Source organism: Anthonomus grandis, chromosome 18 (assembly GCF_022605725.1).
Source record: "Anthonomus grandis grandis chromosome 18, icAntGran1.3, whole genome shotgun sequence".
Classification (NCBI taxonomy): Eukaryota; Metazoa; Arthropoda; class Insecta; order Coleoptera; family Curculionidae; genus Anthonomus; species Anthonomus grandis.
In genome coordinates this window covers 4,120,921-4,144,155 of record NC_065563.1, presented here as the reverse complement: position 1 = coordinate 4,144,155, position 23,235 = coordinate 4,120,921, and the positions used below count along the sequence as shown (strand labels likewise).

Here is a 23,235-nt window from a genome sequence, read left to right as displayed (position 1 = left end):
TAAATGAATACATAACGTACAATAAATTATATTTTCGTCATTTGCCAAGGTAAGGAGCCGATTGGACTTATAAAATATTCTGTAAATGCATCTCTTACGTTATTGGCATGCCTTCACCTCTGACAGCTCCGCGATGGGGAAAGTTTTGTAATCCTGTAGTATGTAAAGCAATATCCATGTCAATCTGGCGAAATCCATCTTTTTGACGAACCACATTGTGTAAAATTATAGCAGCTTTAACAATATCTTTAGCGAATGCTTTAGAAACATTTAGTGGTCTATGAAAAATTCTCCATTTGTTGGTTAATATACCAAACGAACATTCCACAAACCTTCGTGCTCGTGTTAAACGATAGTTGAAAACCCTTTTTTTGACGCTTAGATTATGTCCCCCAAATGGCCGTAACAAATGTTCACTTAGAGGGAAGGCCTCATCCCCAACCAAGGCAAATGGCAAGCTTATATTTGCATCTTTTAAAATAGATTGGTTGGAAATGTTCAGAGTGCCAAATAAGTTTTTATAAAATATGGTTTCTTGAAAAACCGAGGAATCACAATCTTTTCCATAAGCTCCTATGTCAACATACACAAACTTAGGAGTCCGCAACTGCCATTAGAATTATGGAGAAATAATGTTTATAATTAAAGTTCATGGAGCCACTATGTCGGAATTTTTAAACTCGAATGTGTTTTCCATCTACCGCTCCAATGCATTGCGGAAAATTTGACATTTTCAAAAAATATTCTGAAATATTCATCCAGTCTTCTTGGGGAGGTGTAGGCAAGTATTCTTCTCTAAAATGATTCCATAACTCTTGGCAGACCGTTCGAACACATTCACTTATTGTAGAAATACCTAACCTATAGGTATAATGTAGGTCCGTAAAAGTGTTTCCACTCGCTAGGTATCTGTAAACAATAAGATTATTCAATTTTTAAGTTTAATTCTGGAGCAAGTAAAAACTTGCAATAGAAAATATTACTTAAGACAAATAGTTAAAAAAAAATATTATATTGTGCAGATTTTTTGACCGCCATCGTATAACTTTCCAAAACAAATAAATATATTTTTTGCAGGAAAAGCCATCAATGACAAATGGAAACACATTAGAGATGCTTTCGCAACTTCGTTGAAAAAAAAGAGCGGGGATAAACGACTTAAGAAGTACGTGTACTTTGACCAACTGCAATTCTTGTTGAAGATTTTAGAGAAAGATGATACTGCTTCTAGTATTTGCGACAATACCGATAATCAACAGAGTGACGATGAAGAATCATTTTGTTGAATCAAGGTAAAAGTACACAGCCAGGACCAAGTTCTTCTTTCTCTAGAAAACGAAATAAAATATCAGAATTGGATGAAACAGATTTTAAAAGCTATAGAAGCATCTTCTCAAAAATCGGCCTCCTCCAGAAGAAATAGATGAAGATACAGCGTTTTTTAAATCTGTAACATCTACGATAAAAAACTTTACAGAGGACGAAAAGCTAGAATTTCGTATGGGAGTACTTACATTGATTAAAGAAATTAAAGGAAAAATATCATCAGTAGAAAAATATATCAGTAGGCTCTTCTCACCTTACGTCTACATCTCATCAGTCATCTTATCCAAACCAGACACCGGAATATGGGTACCACTCCCCTAGAGATTATGTACTTTAGGATTTATCAGCGCATAATAATTTTCAATAACTTCATTTCCAATATTCATAATTAAAATATTATATTATTTGTAAAGTTAGTTAGAATTTGTATCATTTACGTTATTTGTAATAAAAAAATAAACGTTGCTTACCTTATAGTAACTGCCAAAATTTCTTTGGGAGGTATACTTAACCTCATCGTTGTATTTTCTTTTTCAATAGAGTCTAATAAACGCTCCAGTAGGTAATTAAAAGTTTCTGGGCTGATCCGGAAATAATTGAAAAATGTTTCTTTATGTTGAAGCAAGTGTATAAGAAGCCCCATCTACGTATCTTGCTTGTAACAAAGGATGTATCCAGAACTGCCGAGTTTTGTTAAAAGCACAACGTTTTTTTTTCTTCTCCTAAAAAGAAGCGCTAATAAAGCTACACGTCTTTGATCCATGGCACTTTGGAACATACTGAACTTGGCAACAACGCAAGATCTGTTATATTATATGGTAGCTTTTTATACTTGTGTGTGAAAAATAATTACCATATGGTGTGTAAACGTCGGGCTAATCATTGACGATTGACCATATTCCTTTTTTAAATCTTTATTTTACCGTAATACATTTACAATTAAATACAACGAAGAAAACCAAAACGTATCGTTCGCCATGTCGAATGGAAGAGAGCGAGGACGCGACGTGATAGTTGCAAACTTAAAATTAATCAATGTTGCCGGTTATATAAAATAGGTCCATTTGCTTATAACACAAAATAAGAAATTATATTTATTCTAAACATGCCACCCGCCTTGAAAGGACGCAGTTCTTTCGAAAAATAATATAGATTAAAAAAACTCTAAAAACTTACAAAGAATAAATCTAAAACAACATAGTTCTGTATTAAACCTAAGTAGATAACCTTTAAATCTAAGTATCTATGGGTAAAACGCACACACGATTTATGACTCTCCTTACTCCGGTACCACGCACTTTAAGTGTCACTACTCGGGTTACACCATCTAGTCCTGGATGTAGCGCAGTTACTCTACCAAGGGGCCAGTGTAGCGGAGGTGCATTATTGTCCTTCACCAAAACTAGGGATCCAACCTTCAGCATCTGGTCAGCGTTAGTACGCCATTTTTGCCGCATTTGAAATTCATTTAGATATTTAGACTATAGTTGCTGAACCATTAACTGTATAGATTGCCATTTATCTAGACGGTTCTCGGGAACATGAGTGATATTCAATTCTGGTAGCATTGTTAAGGTACGTCCAATTAAAAAATGGGCTGGCGTCAAGGCTGTGTTATCATCAGGGTCGCTAGATAGAGGACAGAGTGGCCTAGAATTTAGTATACTTTCCACCTGGAGGAGCAATGTATTAAACTCTTCAAACGTAAAAGACCTTGAGCCCGTTAGCCTCTTTAAATGAGACTTTATGCTTTTTATTCCAGCTTCCCATAAAGCGGAGAACACATATACGCGATCACGACCACGATCGCGATGGCGATCCTTGCGTTCAGAAGGGGTGGACACATATCCGCGATCGCGATTAGGCTCAGTCGAAGTGCACGCATACATAAACAGCTTATTTTAAATCTGAGGGCGGGTTAAAAGTGTCAATGGAGGATTTTGAGGAAGAGGCACTACTTCTTGCAATATTATTGGATGAAGATGAAAATTGCAATAATGATAGGCGAAGGTAATCTCAGATTGTCTAATTACTTCTCGTCCATTAGACAAGAATCCACTTAGGTTATTCTGTTTTTTATAGGATAAAAAGACGGAACGTTTGGGTACACGAGATTAATAAAAAACGTAAGGACGAAGGCGAATTTCATAGGTTATATCCTGAGCTCCGTAGAGACGAAAATCGATTCTATACTTACTTTAGAATGAATTTTGAATGTTTTGATGAAATAATAAATCTTATCAAGGACGATATTACAAAACAAGAAACTACATTTAGAGAACCGATTGGCGCAACAGAACGATTAGCCGTCACATTAAGGTAAGTCATAAACATTTTGTAAGCAAGTTTATTATTCCAAAGTAATATAAAGAAATTAAAGAAAAAAACACATTTTATGGAGTTAGATGGTGGTTTTACACAGATCCTCATACCAAGTTGCACCGGAAGAATTCAGGTCATTAGAACTTCCAGGTAGATAATGATTTGATAATTCGTGATAGGAAGATTCATTGTCAAATGGAGATCGCAAATCCATTTCGTAAGATGAAGAAGCGGAAGCCCTTGAATAACTTGTCCCTGGCCGGCTTTGCTCCTGAGCTTCCGCCTCCTGTGCGAGTTCTTCTTCCATAATTAATTTAGCAATTTTAAATTTAATTACAGTCTGCCGTCGATTCGATAGTCTCTTCACGCTTGCAGCATATCCTTGAAATGTTAGATCTATGCTGTTGCAGTTACTTTTGATGTCAGAGTGCCTTTCATTTAAGTACTTAATAACTTTATCAGCAGATGATGAGTTGTTGGGTGCTGGAAGTTCCATCGATTTTCTTTTTTTCTCTGGTCTTCGATTATGACATGAAATTTGCTTCGATGTTTCTTGGTCAGTACTTGCTTCGCTTAGTATGTTTTCAGTCATTTGTGTAGCTTCATTTTGAACGTCAGATGCTTCAATTTCTTCACTTACTCCTATGTTGGTATCAGCAATATTAGAATCTGTTACAGCAAATTGTAAGAAAGGTCGAAAACTTTCCATATGCTGTGCCCAAGGCCAGGCTTTACAGCGAGAGATCGACTTAGCTGCTTGTCCAGTTCGGGTTTTCTCGGAGCGTAAGTGTTTTGAGAAACAATCCTTCAAATTTTTCCAGCGCTTCTTTAAATCGTCGCCTGCAAATAAAAATAGTACACCATTAAAACATGCCCGTTTAAATAAATCTAAATTAACAATGAAATATTTTTTGCTAATACCTTTTGCTGAAATATTTTTTATGTCCTACTCGTATAATATTATTTCATAACATCATAGTTACCAGACATATTAAATGCTATATAATACCCTAGGGCATTAACAAAAATAACTAATTAATAAATCATTCTAAAACCTCTTAAATTCTTTATTGTATAAGTCTTTTGACTGCTCGGGAATGAGATTTGCCACAGCTTTGGCAGCATTTAGGGAGGTTTTATTCGATATTTATAAAAAAATTATGATTTTATATGAAATTAATTAAGTTTTGACTTTGACACTTAACAATAATGAACACACTTTGTTTATTTAGCAACTATGTAGGTAAAAATTTCGTGATTTTAATTTTTCTTTTAATTTAACTTGGAATTTTATGAAGTAGGACATAAAATATGGTATGTACCACGGGCATTACTTGATGTCTATATCCTCGGGCAACTCACAATTCGGGCCAAAGGCCCTCTGCTTTGTAAGATTGTTGCCTTCGGGGGCATAAACATCTTCATAATACCCTTACAACATAAATAACTATTGGTATCAGAAAGAGAGATTTAAGACACCATATTTTTTCTAGATTTTTGGCAACCGGCGACTCTTACAAAACAATCGGTCACAGTTTTCGATTGGGATTTTCAACAGTTGCTATAATTGTTGAAGAGGTTTGCACTGTTATATGGAGTAAACTGCAGCCAATTTATATGCCAGAGCCCACACAAGAGCTATGGGAAAAATCAGTTTTGGGCTATGAAAACTTATGGCAGTTTCCCAACTGTTTAAGAAGCATAGACGGGAAGCACGTGACAATCAGGTGTCCCCAAAATAGTGGATCAAATTATTTTTCCTACTTAAAAAAATTTTCAATTGTTCTCATGGCGATTGTTGACCCTGAATATAAATTTATTTGTGTAGATGTTGGTGCCTATGGTAAAAATAGTGATGGAGGTATCTTCGAGCAATCTGCTATGGGAAGAAGATTTGAAAATGGCACATTTAATATTCCTCCTAACATGCCATTTGCCGGTAAAGATGATGAGGTTCCATGTGTTTTGATAGGCGATGAAGCTTTTACCTTAAGTACTTACTTAATGAGACCATTTCCCTACAGACAAGCGAGATATGACCGTAATAAAGAAAAATTCAATTACCATCTATGTAAAGCTCGTCGCGTTGTGGAAAACGCTTTTGGCATACTGGCACACAAATGGAGATTTTTTTTTAGACCCTTAGAAGTAAAAGTTAGCACGGCTACAAAGCTTGTAAAAACAGCCTGTGTATTACACAACTTTTTACGGGAAAAAAATATTGACCAAAAATATCTTAATCTACAAGAACACAATGATATGCCAGTACAGATATTCCATCCCTTGCCAGTTGATAGAAGAAGAGCGGTAAACCTAGCGTTTGGGATACGTGAAAAATTTGTTTCCCATTTCAGTAATTTGTAAAAGTATGTCACTCATAATAAACTTACACATATTATGTCCAAAAGTATGGAATTGTTAAGTATTTTTCTTGATATTTAAGATTTTACTTCTTGGTTTATTTAAACATACTTAAATTACTTTACAACACGACTTAAACAGTGTACAGGGTGTCTCCAATTCGTGCCTCAACATGGGGAATTGCCGGCATATTTGCCATTTAAAACATTTGCTGAAATTGTTGGTATTTTAACCATATATCACGATCATACATGTCAGGGGTTATAACATTCCTATTAAATGGTAAAATTCCTCCTTTTCGAAATCCACTTTTAATATTGTTTCCAAATTGGCCCAAATCTTTCCAAGTGCAAACTCCCGTTTTGAAACACGCCTTCCTGGATTCTTTCGTTGCCAAACGCACAAACTTTCATCCCAAGATACTTTAACTGATTTAAAAACAGAAAGGTCTAGGGGTTGCAACAAATGACTTGTATGGGCTGGTAATTTTAAAATTTCAATATTTTGAGTTTTTGCAAACTGTACAACTTCTTCGGTAATATGGGTGTCATGTCCATCGTATATCAGCAGTACAGGCCTCTCTTCAGTGAATGTGGTAACCAAATTATTCTTTAAAAAGTTAATAAAGATTTCGCAGTTTATCCAGGCATTTTTACTAGCCGCAAAAGTCATGTTGGGACATTTATTATCCGTACTTTCAGGAATCAAATTGGATCATAAGTTTAAACCCTTAAAAATTACTAAAGGTGGTGCCTTTTCACCACTAGCATTAGCAGCTACTAAACACGTGAAGTTTTTTTTCCGGTGCCTCCAGTTGGTTTTTCAGACGGTTTTCTCTTTTCTCCTACAACTTTCGTTTTACTAGGATCTGTACATTTACTCGTTTCATCCAAATTTCATATGAGATGTGGTTTGTCAGCCAAATTTAACCGTTGAAGGCTTCCCTCAAGTAAATTGAAATATTCATTTATAATAAACGGATCGGTTTGCTTTTCTCGAACGTACACTACAAAAAATATATATGTAAATTTCAGTAATTTTACGTTGGCCATAATGGGACCCACGTAAAGTACCGTAAAATTACCGCATATTTATTTTGACAGTTTTAAGTAATTTGTACTGTAAACTTTTCCTTTATTGGTTCTGTAAAGTTTTATGTAATATATAGCTTAAATTCATATAGTTTTTGTATATAATTAGTTTTTTTTCCCACTGAAATGTACCTAACTTATGATTGAAAATTATTTTTTTCCGTAATATATTGCTAAAAGCATATTCTCTTTTCTCATAATTTTACATAATATACACCTTAAAATAATTTAGTTTCTGTATATATTCAGTATTTCCTCGAATGAAATATACCTAACTTATAATTGAAAATAATCTTATTCCGTAATGTATTTCTGAAAGCACTAAAATTTTTCAGGATAAATTTTACGTAATATATATACTATTAGTTTTATTTTTAAAATATTGGTTATTGAATTTTATGTAGGTAATATTCTGTAAAAAAATACATGTACAAATTAAGTTAATAAAAATTTATTTCTTAAATCCAGTAACAACTTCACAAACCGCTATCTTTTGATATTTTTCTTGTTAATAATTTGTGAATAATAATTATGAAAATAAAAATTAGAATATATACAAGTAAAAAATATAATATATATAATAATTAATAACAGCTTCAAGAATAATAAAAATTAAAGAATTTATATTTGTTTAAAGAAAGAATAATATAAAATGGTTATAAATCTTAAACTTATAATAATAATTAATATAATTAGATATTATGGAAAAAAATTATTTAAAAATTAAATTAATTATTAATTAATTATTATTTAAAAAATAAGTAACAAAATTAATTCTTAATATGTAATTAAGAGTATTTTAAAAATATTTAAAATACTACAAAATTCTTATTCTTGAAAATTATTTGTTAATAAAATAATTAATACCAGTTTGAAAAGAAATGCCAAAAATTGAGAATGAAGTCCTTAATAACTAAGATTAATTTTTTAATAACCAATAATTATTAATATTATAAAACCTTTAAAAAAAACTCCTTAATAACAACAAAACATCCTTAACAATTAGAAATAATTTTTAGAAGAATTACATTTAAAAATAAAAAAAAAAAATTTTTATTAATATTTTGAGAACTCCTTATTTAATAGTTTAAAAGACTATTAACAAAAGTTGATACAACCAAATATCATTTCTACAGTTAAGAGTAGGGGAAAGTTGGCCAAAACGGGATACCTAAAGTGCTTTAACCCATTACTTACTAACTATGCTAATGATATCCATAATTTTTTACCTGGAACTTCCTCATTGACTCTCTTTTATGGTTAACTATTGTTATTCTTCATTATCTTGATTATAACATAGAAAAAAATATATTTTTAAAAAAATATAAAGTATCCCGTTTTGCCCACCTGGTCGGGTAAAATGGGATGGTGTTTAAAAATAATTAAAAAATCATATTAATTGTTAATTTTAATTTAATGTTAAGTTAAAAGTTTTAATGTTAATTTAAGTTAAAAACAGAATAAAATAAGTGTCTTATAAAATCCTTAAAAGTAAATAAACATTAAAATTACTAATTTAGCCATGACAAAAATCGCATGAGTACGGCCCATCACCATTCTCCACTCCGGCTTCCAGCTTCCTCCGCAAGCTTCGTGAGCCCAATGTCGACAGTAGTGATGTAAACTTCCGTTACTTTTAGGTACTTGTAACGATTCGTTACTTTCGATACAAGTATTCGTTACTTTCGTTATTTTTGATATTATGAGTATATTGATTAAAATTCGTTTAAATTTATTGCTGTTTTAGATACAAACTTATGTACGACGTATGTTCATGATATTGGACAATCAATCAGTTATAGAATTTTTTTTTGCACTTTTAAATCTCCTAATTTTTCCGAATATGCAGTGTTATATTATGATTGTTTAGGTATATTTTCTTTATAGTATAACGATTACGATTAGATGTATTTAGACCGTACAAAAAATGATAAACATTTAGTTTATATTTTTTCCTATAAAGTAGGTCCTATTAGATCCTTATAAGTAGGTATATTTAAAAAAATAAATAAATGAACGCATTCATAAGACAAACTTATATTAATTTAGGCAAATTACTACAAATCTAAACAAAAAACAAAACAAAATGAATGTGTTGGTAAGCTCACTTAAAATTAAAAATAAATTTAATACCATACATTAAATATATGTATAACAAATTGAAACTTAGGGTGCTACTCTTTCCAAATAACATTTTTTTTAAAACAAAATTTAACCTAATAATTTAATATTATAACAAATACGATTCATTATCATTATAATATGTCATTATTACAGTGCAAAAATATAAGTTTCTCTACGTTTTTTGATTTTAATCGGTTGCGCCGTTCAGAAAGAATTTGTCCTGCTTTTGAGAAGAGTCTTTCACAGGGAACTGAAGTTCCAACAACAGAAAGATGTTTTTGAGCCAAAACTGATAACTGGGGATATGTTAAATGACGAGTTCGCCACCAATGTAAGGGATTTTCTTTTCTACCGATATTCGGTTCTGATAAAAAAGTTCTAATTTCTGTGATAGCTGCAGCTGTAGGACTTATACTACTTTCAGTAGACCTGATAGTTTCATCAAAGTCCTCCCAAATTAAATCTGCACTTAGAGTGTTTGGTTGAGTTTCTATTGCGGTTTCTTCAGATTCATTAATTACAGTAGGAACAGTTTCAGCCTGTATTTTATTAATTTGTCTTACAACATCTTCTTAAATCTTTTCTTTTACTTTTTGTAGAGCTATATCAAAATTAAAAGCTTTTGCTTTAAATCTAGGATCAAGAAATGTAGATTTCGCCAAAGTAATATTAGTTTCTATATTTCTAAATCTAAATTCAATGGAAGTTGATAACTGATTGATTAATTGTTTTCCTGTATCTGTAATAATTGTGTTAGAATTTAATTTGTGCAATGCTTTTTTTAAACCTCCTACAATTAAAATGACCTTTGAGAGTGTAACTGATTTATCCGCACACATTTCAACACTAACTTGCTCAAACGGTTTTAAAATCTTACATACTTCATCTAACAAGGTCCACTCTTCCGCATTTGGTAATTCTATCGGATTCTGTAACACTCCGACAGTCGCTCTTAAGGGTTCACTTAATTGTAGGAAACGTTCAAACATGTAGTATGTAGAATTCCATCTAGTTACAACATCGTTTATTAATTTTAAAGGGATAAATTTTGGATCATTGTTCATTTGCTTTTGTGTAGATAATAGTTTTTGGTTTGCCTGAGAACTGCTATGAAAATATTGAACCGCTGTTTTCACAGCAAAATAAACAACATGATATTCTTTCTCTTTAGAACGGAGAACGGGGAATCCCAGATACTATAGCCTCCGGCTAATCATAGCCCATATACGAAGTAGGTGAATCCCAGCCAACAGCAAAAAAAGAACATTTGACATCACCGGCATCGGCAATCTGCATGGCATTATAATTATAATCTCTTTGGATTGGACCCCGAGTGGCAACCCGCAACGCGCAACGCAACCCGTTACATAGACCCCCCGTTATCCCGTCATAGTCGGTCGTAGTTCATAAAATTTTTTAGACTCTCTCGCATCTCGCTGTTCGGTTCGCATAAATTTGGCTTTTCGTGATTCGTTGCTTGTGGTTAAAGTAGAAAAAATCAGTCAGAAACGAAAGTAACGAAATAACGAATAAAAATTAGCTTTTGTATTCGTTACTATAAGTACATCTTAAGTAACGAATACTTCAGTTTTTGACATCACTATTCGACAGTCCTGACACATAACCCAACCGTCGTCAGCTTGAGATTTCGAGTATAGCTCTGTACAGTAAATGCAACTTTCACCATTTTCTTCCTCTTCCTCTGAACTGCTGTCAATTTTCTTTTTTTCTGTCATTTGTTTTTTTTGCTTGTTGACAGATTTATTATTTTTATTTTTTCCTTTATTATTCTTTACTTTTTGGTTTTCTTCTAGGTTTAGTTTGGGTTTCTTAATGGGCTTCTTTTCCATAGATATTTCCAGTTCTTCTTTGTACGGTGTTGAAGTTAGCACAGCCGTTTTTCCTCTTCTCCTGTCATTAGCATTTACTTTTCTTTCGGCGTGAGGAATTGGAACTATTTGTTCAGGTGTTACTTGAAAATTGGTGGTAGTGTACGAACATGAGGGAGTCGCATTTCCATAAAAGTTTCTGCAGGAAATAGGAGGAGGGATATTCTGCAATGTTTCCTTATCCGCTAGCGGTTGGCGAGGTTTCTCTGGTGTTGAAGAATCTGGTCTGATCTGATCTGGCGATGTTCTTGGAGAATTCTCAATATTTTCCATGTCACACCCTATTTCTTCTTCCTTTGTAACTTGGTCTTGTGGAGTTGGTGATGGTGTACGTACTGAAGGGCGCCTATTTTCTTCGATCGGAACTGCAAGATTGTGCACAGGCGTAACTGTAGTTTCAGCTGGCTCAAACATCCAGTCTTCAAAGATTTCTGGATTAAAAGGTTGAATGCCTGTTTTTCTAAACCCATTTACACCTGTTTGGATGCTAGCAGCTTTCATGTATGCGCTTCCGAAAAGCTTACCAATTTGGGTTATCGTAACTGGCCGACCTGGGTGTTGTTGCATCCATTTTTGAACCTCTGACGTATAAAATGTACTAACCGGTGACATAAAACTAACGTCTAGTGGTTGTAACCGGTGTGTTGTATGCGGTGGGAAGCATAGCATTATTACACCGCATTCTCTAGCTCTTCTTATTACATCAATATTTTTTGTGTGGGTTGTATGTCCGTCTAACAGTAACAGGACAGGTTGTTCTGTAGAGGCCTTTGAAAAGTCAATAAATTGATTAAACCACTTTAAAAATATCTCTTTTTGCATCCAGCCTGATAAATGAAAAAAGGCTGTACTACCAGGAGGAGCATCATCTAGCAGCTCTGGCTTTGCTCTTGATCTTGGGAAAATAAAGGCAGGCGGCATAAATATACCAGTGGCACTCATGCAAATTTCCACCGTAACCAGAACACCGCGTTCAGCGGAAGATATGCAGCCAACTTGCCTCTTCCCACGCAGCGATAAACATTTGGATCTTTTCTTTGGCACTGTCATTATACCTGTTTCATCGACATTGTAAATCCGCCCAGGCGGTATTTTATATTTTTCAAGCACGTCAGAAAGTAAAAAGAAAAAATTTTGTACAGCTGGTCTATTAAAGCCCATAGCTCTAGCAAGTGATGTTGATTCGGGTGTGCGAAGTTTAACGTTTGGATGTCTCTCTAGAAATTTGTATAACCAAGCTTTACCTGCCATTTTTTTGTTTTTATTAAATTGATGAGCTAATCCATTGCGTTCTGCTAACTGGAAAGCCAAACTTCGGAGATCACTTAAAGTAAATCCAAAAAGTCTTGATTCCATATGCAAAATGTGTTGCACCAATTCTGCTTCTTGCTCCTCAGAAAAAACTGGTCTGTGACGCCCTAGTCCTTTTTTCGCCAAATTTTCTCGTTTAAGAGTCCCTTTTTTAATTTTATCAACTCTGGCTGCAATTGTTGTTCGTGGTACCCCAAATTCCTTTGAAGCCTTAAGGTAACCCATTCTTCCTTCGAGAACCTCTTTAGAGTGGGCAATCTAACTTTTCGTAGTTATCTTGTCACTTCTAAGTAAGGGTTCTAATCTGTTTCTACAGAAATAGAAAATTGATTTAACGCGTGGTAAATCTAATTGTAACACCATAAGGCAACCGGATCAAATTTTATCTTGCTCTTGGATTTTTTTGACAGTTGTGTCAGTTTGTTTACCTTCAATTATAAAAGGTTGACTGAAACTAGCAAATAAACACTTCAAATACTGGGTTATAGTTTATTACAACCAATATGTAAATAGGTTACACTTGTCACCGTAAATAAACATTTAACTTGTGTAATAACACATAATCAAAACCAAAAGAGATCTTTGTAATAACCTTATGAGTAAATGTACTTAATTCTAATTCATCCACACACCATTTAAACCAATAATGTTAATTACAAAATGATTAAACCAATATATAGTTAAAAACAATTATTATTGTTTGGTTTAGTTCTTAAATTTAACAAGAGAGAACGTTTAATTAAAAGAAATGCACTGGATTTATTATTATTAGTTAATCTAAAATGTGTTAATTTTTCTTAATTGACATATTCATGTTACTTGACATAAACCAAATTTGGGTTTAAATTAACATAAAGTTGACACCAAAATATCTTGAAGAAAAACAAGTTATTTGTTATTTTATACAAGTTTTAACTAATGGAGCACTTTTATCATTTGTTATTCACTAAATAACAATTACCAAGGTATTTTTGTTAGACACAGTCATCCCATGAATATACTTTACAGAGTTACCTTGAGTTCTTCAATTAAATATTGGGAATTGGAACAATACCATAAACTAGCTGCCACCAACAATTGAACTTAGACTTCAGCTTTCATTTGTTGTCACTGGGCCACTGCATACAAAACCAACAGGTTTTGTTTTCCACCAATACACACATAAATAGGATATTTATATGGGTAAACGTTAGTTTGGGACAACTAAACGTTTCTGGTCACAATCGTGAAATTATACGTTTTTATAACGTAGAGCTTCATACAAATTAATTTTATAGTAGAGAGTACTTGAGAGAGAGAGTTGCGTTTTTAACTTTTTGAGCGAGAGAGCGACATTACTCCCAGCAGAGCTAACTTGTGACTATTACAATAAGTATAAATACAATACTTCCCGCGTCGCAAGAAGCCAAAACACAAACGTCTGCGGGCAGACCCCGAGTATCGATATCAATGAATGGCGCACGTCGAAGTTGTTCCAACTTCAACCTGTTTATTTAGTTTATTATAAGGGGCCTTATACGTTATCTATAAAGTTTAAAAATATGTATTTGGGTATTACGCTAAGTAAAAAATTAAATAAAATGTAAAAAATTATCTCACGGCTTCTAAAAAATTAAAAAAAAAAAGAAAAATACATTTTTTAGAAGCAGTAAGATTGGTCCGTCCACATTTAGTTTGTGAACGTTCAAATATTATAAATTTCTTCTTTTTATAATATTTCTTTGTTTTACTCTCCAAATTAAAACTACCATTTCATTTAAATTTCTCCTTTTATTATAACCAGTTTAATTAATATTTTTATATTAAGTCTTAACAACAACAAATCTGCGCGTGTAGAATAGCCTTTAAATTTCTAAATTCCTTTGGTTTGTGCTGAACGGAGACCAGAGAGAAGACGACTTCCTTGTTAGCACTTTTATCATCGCGCATTGATTCCAGTGTCGTGATCTATACGTTTATTTCCGCAACTGTTGTCTTAATCTTACCGCATCACAGATCGTGATTTACTTATCAAACCCGCAACCACTCTTAGTGATTCAACCCGAATTGGAAGACCCAATAAGTCCAGAGCAGGCCTGCTGAAGCTGGATACAGACATATTAAGGTAAGGATCTTTAAAGGCTGGTTTTTCGACCTTTCCACATTTACTTTTAATCACACAAATACAGTCCACTTTAAATCTCTCACTGAATTGTCTAAATCCACCTTGTGCTTAACTAAAAAGATAAGTAACAACTTTACAAAGGAGAAACAAAAGAAAAAGTTCTTTTTTTCTTACCAGACCAACCAAAGATAATTTTTTAGATTTTATTTAATTTCCAACCCAACCCAACCTCACTCAAAACTAGACGAAACCACGAAAACAAGCGTTGAACGTTCAACCGTATCGTCGATACGAATACAAATTGACAAATTCGTTTCTGGGCACATGCACGTGCGCGATCCATTGAAATCGATACTCGGGGTCTGCCCGCAGACGTTTGTAGCCAAAACAGGCGAATGTAGGTCACTGCGCCTGAAGAAAAAACATTTGCACGTCCTTCGACCGTGAAATTCACGTGCGCGTGCTGGAGTCTGAAATATTCTATTTATAGACTGGTATTTTATGTTTACATTGGAAATATGCGATTCGACGATTTTTATTTTATGGGGCATTTTTTCTTGTTTGGAAGGTTTTCCAAACACTCTTCTATTGCTTGTTGCATACATTCCTCATCCCAAGACTGTCGATTAGTTTTTCTTTTATATGCTTTATTTGCCCATTGTAAGCCTAAAAAAAATAAACACTCATTATATAAAAATCTCACTCTATCTTTTTAGCAGTTGGGTAATATTTTTTGTTTAAAATCTATTTAATTTTGTAGTAATTTTGTAAGAGGCATCTGAAAATAGATACAAGCTAATAAAAGTAAATAAATAGGTTAATATTAAAATGTAAAGCCTAAAAAATAAATACCAAGCTAAGCCATAATAAATTTAAATAAATAAAATTTAGGCTGTATTGAACTTTTATTCAATAACAGCATATTGATTAAAATTATTATCAGCAATTTAGCCTCTGTCATAGAATAAACATATCATGCCTATATATGGCGTTGGGTAAACGAGTAAAACGGTCCCGTTTTACCCACCTCCCAGGTATCCCGTTTTACCCAACTGCACATGATTAAAGTTTTTTCTAAATTTCCACAACAACAACAAAAATTATAGCAGTCACTTATCTCTCAAAATACAGCCAATGACCCATAGAATCATAAAAAATACTCACCCTTATTTAACTGCCGGCTTTAATCTGACAAAATCGTAACAAAACTCTACAAAACAAAATACCGTAACCTTGCTTTATTAAAGTGTCAATTGTCACTCACCGCAATAACAAAATTAATAAGAATCTCCACTTCGCTATATTTCGACAGACGTTATTTTTAGCGATTGACACCGTCATTCAACAGATGGCGCTGCTTGTTTTAAGAAAAGGACCGGTATCCTGTTTTACCCGACTATCCCGTTTTGGCCAACCCTCCCCTACTTACATTTTTGTGTATATTTATTCTAAAAATTATGAAAAATCAACAGAAGTCAAACTCTATTCATTGTTTATAAAAAAACATAAAAAAATTAAACAAAGTAACATTCTTAATGAATAATTTTTTTTAGTTATTATAAATTATGCAAGTTTCTTTAACAATGAAAAAATCTTTTTTTTTCGTTGCTGCTACATTCTTGGATTTTCATCCAGTGTCCGGGTGGATTTTAAATATGTAGCGTTGTATGAGTTCCAGCGTTACGTATGTTTTTGGTGGATATTTAATATTAAAATTGAAAAAGATCGCAAAAAGTACTTTGAAAGCTCCTTCCAGGGTTTCGTATCCCTCGCTACATATTTGTTGTTTTTCCAAATATATCCAAAAATGAGATATATTGTCTGAAATAAGAATACCATTAACACAAGAATTGGCATCTGAAATAAGAATATGTAAGAATGGGCATTTTTTTAAATATTAACTAAAAAAATATTTTTTTATATAGTAGGTATAATTTTCTTAAATATATAATCTTCTTAATTAAAATTACTATTGTCATTTTTTTTGTGAATGAAAACATCGTTAATTTTGATTTTAAGTTAAAATATGATTTATGAAAGAATGTATTATTATTATTATATATAGTTAGAAAAATTGTATTATTATTATATATAGTTTCTTACCATTTTGTATATAAAGAATGACGGGTGTGATAGGCAAATCTTCTTCAACCAATTCAAATAGATTCTGGAATTTAAAAAATATGCTATATAAGGAAATATTATGTAAAGCTAAATAAAACAAACAGTTACCTTATCAAATTTAACGTAAATTTCATCCAATTTTCAAAATAAATTTAATCCAATGGGTTCTGTGTCAGGATTAGAATTTTCATTACCCTTAGTAGTTTTTTGGCAATAGCGTACTAGCTTTTCAATTTTTCCTTTACTCTGATCTAATAAGTGTATATCGCAGCTTGTTAGTTTTGAAAAGTGCCAAAAAATTGCCTTTTTAGAAAGAAGAATTGGCCAATCCTCTTGTATTTCTGTTATGGATGGTGGGGAAAGCCTGTTCAGAAACTGCCTTTGTTCGGCATAATTTTTTTCCATTACATCTACAAAATTTTCTTCTGTTATCCATGAAATTTCTTCCCGGCTTTTATATTCTTCTGATATAGCTGGTAACTGAGGAGACCAATTAGTGCAACCTGCACTTGCACTAACTTATCTTTTTTTTGTTTTAACTGGATTTTCAGAAAGCGAATTAGTATTTTTATGCGGCCTGTTTAGATAATTGTTGCGTTCCTGTAGTTTGTGCATAAGAGAATGCGTTCCATCTAACACAATTCCGTCCTCGTCGATATCCCTTAGAGCCACAGGATATTTGTCAATCAATTTTTTGCTTATTATTTTGAATGCTTTGCTTGGTATATTTTTTTTTAACGACCTCATTTTATTTACAATCAGATGAACCAAGTTAGATTTTACTTGCTTAGGGCACACTCCTTTTTCCAGTAATTGCTTATGTTCCTCACTTAGAGCCTCATAAGGAATTTCAAAAGTGTGCCAATAATACTCGGTGTTACAATCAGTAACTGTTGTTATTTCTATAGAAGAATTACCGGTTGCGTCTGAGGCTGTGAGTTTCGAATAGTCGGATTCCACAGTTACGGTAGTGGCCATTGAAGATGATGTACTGCCACACTCGGACGATATTTTGAACCACTTTGCGTCCTTGGCCAATAAAGTAAAAGTTTTTTCTTTAACGAAACTTAAACATTCGTTCTCTATAGGCGTTCCATCTTCTTCCAAGACCAATGATGAACCATTAATTCCGAACTTTGCGGAGGCTAAAAAAAAATTGTTAAATCATAGGTATTTAAAAAAACTTATTAATACCTCGTTTACCTTTTAAAATAAGTTCGGCATACAAATCGCCACTCTCCTCATCATCAACAACAATGAAGCTTTTTTTCTTACGATCCAGGGTCCAAATTTTAAAAAGAGATTTCATTATCTAAAATGAAATGCATGCGGTAAATAAACTTTATAAAACTATTATTGCAATTAATAAATTCTTAACCTACCACTATATACATTTAAATTATAATATATGTATATATTGATTGTATACATACTAAAAATTACATAAAACAATATATACATATCGGTATAATATATAAAAAGTCACATCTTTCATCATAACTACACAACATAATCACCTCATAACATCATAACATAATCACCTTTTATCATAACTTTTTTGACAGAAATGTTAGACCACCTTAATTTTATGTTTATTATGATACTTTTTAATTACAAACCAGCAATCCTGAAAAAAGGGTTAAATCAATAAAGTTGTAAATGAAACCATATTTCAAAGATACTCTAATTATGAATACGCATAATGGAGTAATTAAGAACTTATTGGTTATTGTTAGGAAAGCTTACCAAAAACAATTAAAAACATTAAAAAAAAATTTTTAAATATTAACTCAATAAATCTAAAAAGCTAAGAGTTAAGTTTTACTATATGTATTTCCATAAAACTTTTAAATTAAATATTTTAATGTTTTTGGCATTTTCATCCTGTACATAATATAAAGAATAATAAATTTTTGCGTATTTTTAATTTCTTAGTTGTGAATGTAGTTTTAGACATAAAGCTTATTTTGTATAACTCCAAGGATGCAGATTTAAAATAAAATAAAATTTCGGATGTATCTTTAGATGTTTCAAATTCTAGCAATGGTTCAAAGCATAATAGTTTTTCATATGCAATGCAAATATCATAACTTTTATTGTTTTCGTAACTTTCAACTTTTTCATACAATCCAATCCTTAAATTGTACTCAATTATAAGTTGTTTGCCAACAAAATAAATTTCTTTTAGGTTTTCAGAAATTAAAATATGCACAATTTTACAAAGGGAATAATAACAAGTATCAATGTCTTTGTAATAACAAAGACTCATGTCTCTTTTATAAGTAATTCCTCTATAATTAAGGTCTTCTGTTATATATCGAAACATACTTAGGGTATGTGCTTTGGTTAAAATAAATAAAAGTTCATCAGAAAAATTGGTTATGTCAAATGGAATAAAGTTATCGGATTTAGCGTTGTTAGTATACAGATCACAAGACAGATGTTAAAGCTTGTAGGTATTGATGTTTAGTGCTTAACGTAAACAATGGATTTTTAAAATTTGGAGAATGTCTAATCACGTCTTTAAAATATTTATGTTTACTTTCAAACCTTAACGTCCAAAGGTGTCTCAAAGGTCTAAACATTGCAACTAATTTTGGATAATGCTGGAGAAAATGATGTTTGGGTCTAAGTTTAACGTCTGGAAAAAGCTCAACTCGTAGCTCTAAATATTCTTTAATTAAATTCCTTAAGATGGCAATTTGATTAACGGATATTTCAAAACCTAACAATATATTAAGAATTTGACGAAATATTAAAATAAGTTCATATTTTTGGCAATTGCTTAATAAACTTTCTTTTGTATATAAAATAAAGGGCAAAACATCCAAAATATACATTATTTCATTAGCTGAACCCAATATTTTATTTGAAATTTTTATTTCAGCAACTGATGTCTTACTTTCGTTTTTAAAACGAATTGTCTTCAAAGAGTCGTTTAAAATTTTTTAAAGAAACTTTTTATCTTTTATCAAATAAGTAATAATTATCATAAGATCGTAACTTACAATTCCTTCAAGTAGATCATGAGCCAAACAAGGTGGAAGGCCAGGAGAATATACATGAAAATATGTTAACGAATTCAGAATAGAATCCTTTTTAACTCCCCTATACATTAGATTATCAGTAAGTGGCACCATACTAATATCAAAATTATAGCTCTCGATATTCTAGATAAATTCTCGGTATCAAAAATTTATCTATATAACAATATCTACAGAAATAGTTTTCTGTGTTAAAAGATTCTATAAAACCACCGAGTTGATGGCTTCCAAGATTATCTCCCACTAACGACACTACTGTGCCTTTTAAATAAATATTATTATTAATAAGAATACCTTCTGTTTCAAGAACTTTTAAATAATTAATTAGAACTCTTAAAACTGTATCCAAACCAAATTTTTTTTAAATCTTTCTCATAAATAAGTGCGACTAACTGAATATGTTCCAATCTGGTTGTGTTCCAGGGAAAAAGATTAGCGAGAGTCATATATATGCCAACAACTTTGTGTTTACCACGAGATGATCCTAAAGGGTTACATAATTCAAATGCATCCTGATATAAAATAAGCTTTAAAGAAAATGTGTTTTCTTTTAAAAAAATATTACTTTTTTTTAGAACCACTTTTCCATCTATAATATCTTTATAAATATTGTTTTTAATATCAGAAGTTCTAAAAACTTGCTCTAGAATACTTTTATTTTTTAATAACATTTTTATAGTCTCTAATATTGGTATGTAATAGAAAAAACAATCTCGATCATTATTTTGACCCACTTTTATTTTAACAGGTTCAACAAAGCTAAATTTTGTTTTATAAAATATTTTTCTTAGGCCGGTATTAGACTATAAAAGATATTTGACAAAGATCTTTTATAAAACATTTTGTTTGATTCTAGTTCTTTTAAGAAAAGTTTTTGAGCAGTAGAACAGTATTACACTATCAAAGAACTTTGTAAAATTTAAAGAGAATCCCGACGTTATTTTTATTTAAAAATGGATGAAAGACGTGCATTAGCTTGCGCTGTTGCTATGAGTGCTGCTTAGGTTACAATGTGTTTAGTGTTAAAAAGAAAAAAAGAAAAAAACCGTCGACTTTGGGAAAGACCCTGGGTAGCGAGGCGTAATTTAAGAGGAATCCATCATAATCTGCTAAGAGAGTTACTATCTGAAGATAGTAGGAGTTATGAAAACTATTTAAGAATGGATCACGAAACATTTACGTTTATTGCTTCAAAAATAGCACCAATTATATCCCGACAAAATACACACTTAAGGAATCCTATCAGCGTTGAGGAACGCCTTATGGTGACCCTTCGATTTCTGGCAACTGGAGAGAGTTATTCCAGTCTTCAATACAGCAGTCGTATACCTCAATGTACCCTATCAGGCATAATCCCGGAAACGTCCAAGGCCATATATCAGGCATTAAAAAATGAATATCTGAAGGTATGTAGTAAAATTACTTTGTAAAAAATAATAAAAATGATTCTTTATTTCTATTTATAACAAAACTAGAACTTAAATAGGAACAAAAAAAATGAAATAATACAAATCAATATTTATTCAAATATTTTCTTGCTGAAAATCTGTGCTTGTCACGTTAGCCATTCTAAGTGCATCGCTAATCAAATTATCGGAATTGGTTAGCCCATTCTCTTCATTGAAATTATTATTAAAATTATACTCCAACGGAGTATAACTATGATGGGGTGGCTGTGGTAATGACCTCCATGATTCTTGGGATGAGGCTGGACTTAATAGCCTGGTCGGTTGATCAAGAGTATCCCAAGTATCCATTAATATTTGTTGAATTTTGCGTTTTGTTTGCCTTAGTACAAACTCATTGCTGGCTCCCTGTATCCCACGTAATTCAGATACTACAAATTTCCCGAAAGTATCTAGGGCATCATCCTGTGTTTGATTATGCACTGAAGTTTGTTTCACAATTTTACCCATTTCTGACATGGTTGCAGAAGCTTTAACTAGTAGGTCATCGTAAGGAATAGATTTTCTTTTTTTATTTATGGAAACCGCTGGTTTTATGCCATCTGTAGCAGATTTGGAAGCTAAAGTTGTAGTTTCTGCCTTTTCACTGGTGTCATCCTGTAAATAAAAAAATGTGTTAGATACTTTTAAAATATTTATTTTTCTTACAGACACCAACAACTAGAGAGGAATGGGAAAATATTGCCAAGGAGTTTGAAAACAAATGGAATGTGGTCAATACAATTGGAGCAATGGATGGAAAACACATTCGAATTAATTGTCCGGAAATAGGCGGCTCTCATTTCTTTAACTATAAGTCTTATCATAGTATCATATTATTTGCTCTCACTGACGCCGACTATAAATTTGTGTATGTAGATGTTGGAACGAATGGCAGAATCGGTGACAGTGGGATGTTCGCTAAAAGCCAACTAAGAAGATGCTTACTAGACAGAACAATATTAAACATTCCCGACGGCAAAAATCTTCCGAACACAAATATTACCATGCCCTATGTTGTTCTAGCTGATGACGCGTTTCCTCTGAGCTACAATGTTATGAAACCGTATTCTTTAAAAAATATAACTAAGGAAGAAAAAATATTTAATTACAGACTATCTCGTAGAAGACGAATGATCGAAAGTAGCTTCGGAATATTAGCAAGCCGATTCAGAGTTTTTTTAACTGCAATTAATTTAGCACCTGAAAAAGTTACATGCATCACACTTGCTGCTTGCACATTACATAATCTGTTAACTGAAAGACGAAAACATCTATATACACGCCATGACGTTTTTACTCGAACTGAAAATGGTTTTCAATACCAAGACGTTCATATCGATGAAGATCTTCAGGAAATGCAAGTTCTTACAAGACAGGTTCATATTGGAGGGAACCGCCATGGTCGAGAAATAAGAGATGCATTTAAATCATATTATAACGGTTCTGGAAAAGTTCCATGGCAAGAAAATTATATATAATCATATAACTTACATTATTTTGATTTATGGCATTATAAATGTCACTTCCCGCTTGGGATTGTTCAGACTGGATTTCTAAATTGGATTCTGATGTATCAGCTTCTGTTGACTTGTCCAAAAATTTTAATAAAGGAAACCAATATACCTTAGGCTTATAAACATCATGCTCTTCGGCTTCACTTTTTTTGGACTGAATTACCTGGAGCATAAAAGCAGAAAATAAAATAATAAATAATTAACTTTTAATTGTATTATATGTCAATAAACCAAAAAGTAAAATGTTATAAAAAAATAAAATATTTACCTTCATTTTCTCTGATAAATATTGGCTTCTTAACCCATTTAGTTTTTTTTTAATATCCTCCACCTTGCAACCTTTGCTTACTGTATTTATTATTTCAGCAATTCGTTTATATGTATCTAGTCTTTTATTTCGATTTTTGTAATCCGGATGTTGATGATTATATAACATTTCGTAACTCTCATATTCGGAAATTAATAATTTGGTCGCCGCAACGCACCAAACAAACTTATTATCCGCCATATTGCTTTGAAATGGTCAAATATTTTATCAAATGTAATCATATGTTATTAAATGCTATAAAAGATAGTT

General features: G+C 32.1%; 1 protein-coding gene and 1 long non-coding RNA gene across 2 annotated transcripts; one reads left to right on the top strand and one right to left on the bottom strand.

Moving 5' to 3' along the window:
* Positions 1–2,331: 2,331 nt before the first annotated feature.
* LOC126746936 (uncharacterized) lies at positions 2,332–6,013 on the top strand. The gene is made up of 3 exons (XM_050455361.1): positions 2,332–3,336; positions 3,409–3,645; positions 5,142–6,013. Exons 1-3 carry the CDS (start codon positions 3,257–3,259, stop codon positions 6,010–6,012), a joined length of 1,188 nt encoding a protein of 395 aa, XP_050311318.1. The 5' UTR covers positions 2,332–3,256; the 3' UTR covers position 6,013.
* A 15,106-nt stretch (positions 6,014–21,119) lies between these two features.
* LOC126746830 (uncharacterized) lies at positions 21,120–22,758 on the bottom strand. Its single transcript, XR_007664001.1, has 2 exons — positions 22,636–22,758; positions 21,120–21,759 (listed from the first exon to the last, which is right to left on the bottom strand). It is a non-coding gene; the product is annotated as an uncharacterized LOC126746830 (long non-coding RNA).
* Positions 22,759–23,235: the final 477 nt, after the last annotated feature.

Coding starts and splice junctions, on each gene's coding strand:
- LOC126746936 (XM_050455361.1), top strand. CDS start 3,257: ATGGAGGATTTTGAGGAAGAGGCACTACTTCTTGCAATATTATTGGAT. Junction 3,337..3,408: donor TGCAATAATGATAGGCGAAG/GTAATCTCAGAT, acceptor TGTTTTTTATAG/GATAAAAAGACGGAACGTTT. Junction 3,646..5,141: donor CGATTAGCCGTCACATTAAG/GTAAGTCATAAA, acceptor TATTTTTTCTAG/ATTTTTGGCAACCGGCGACT.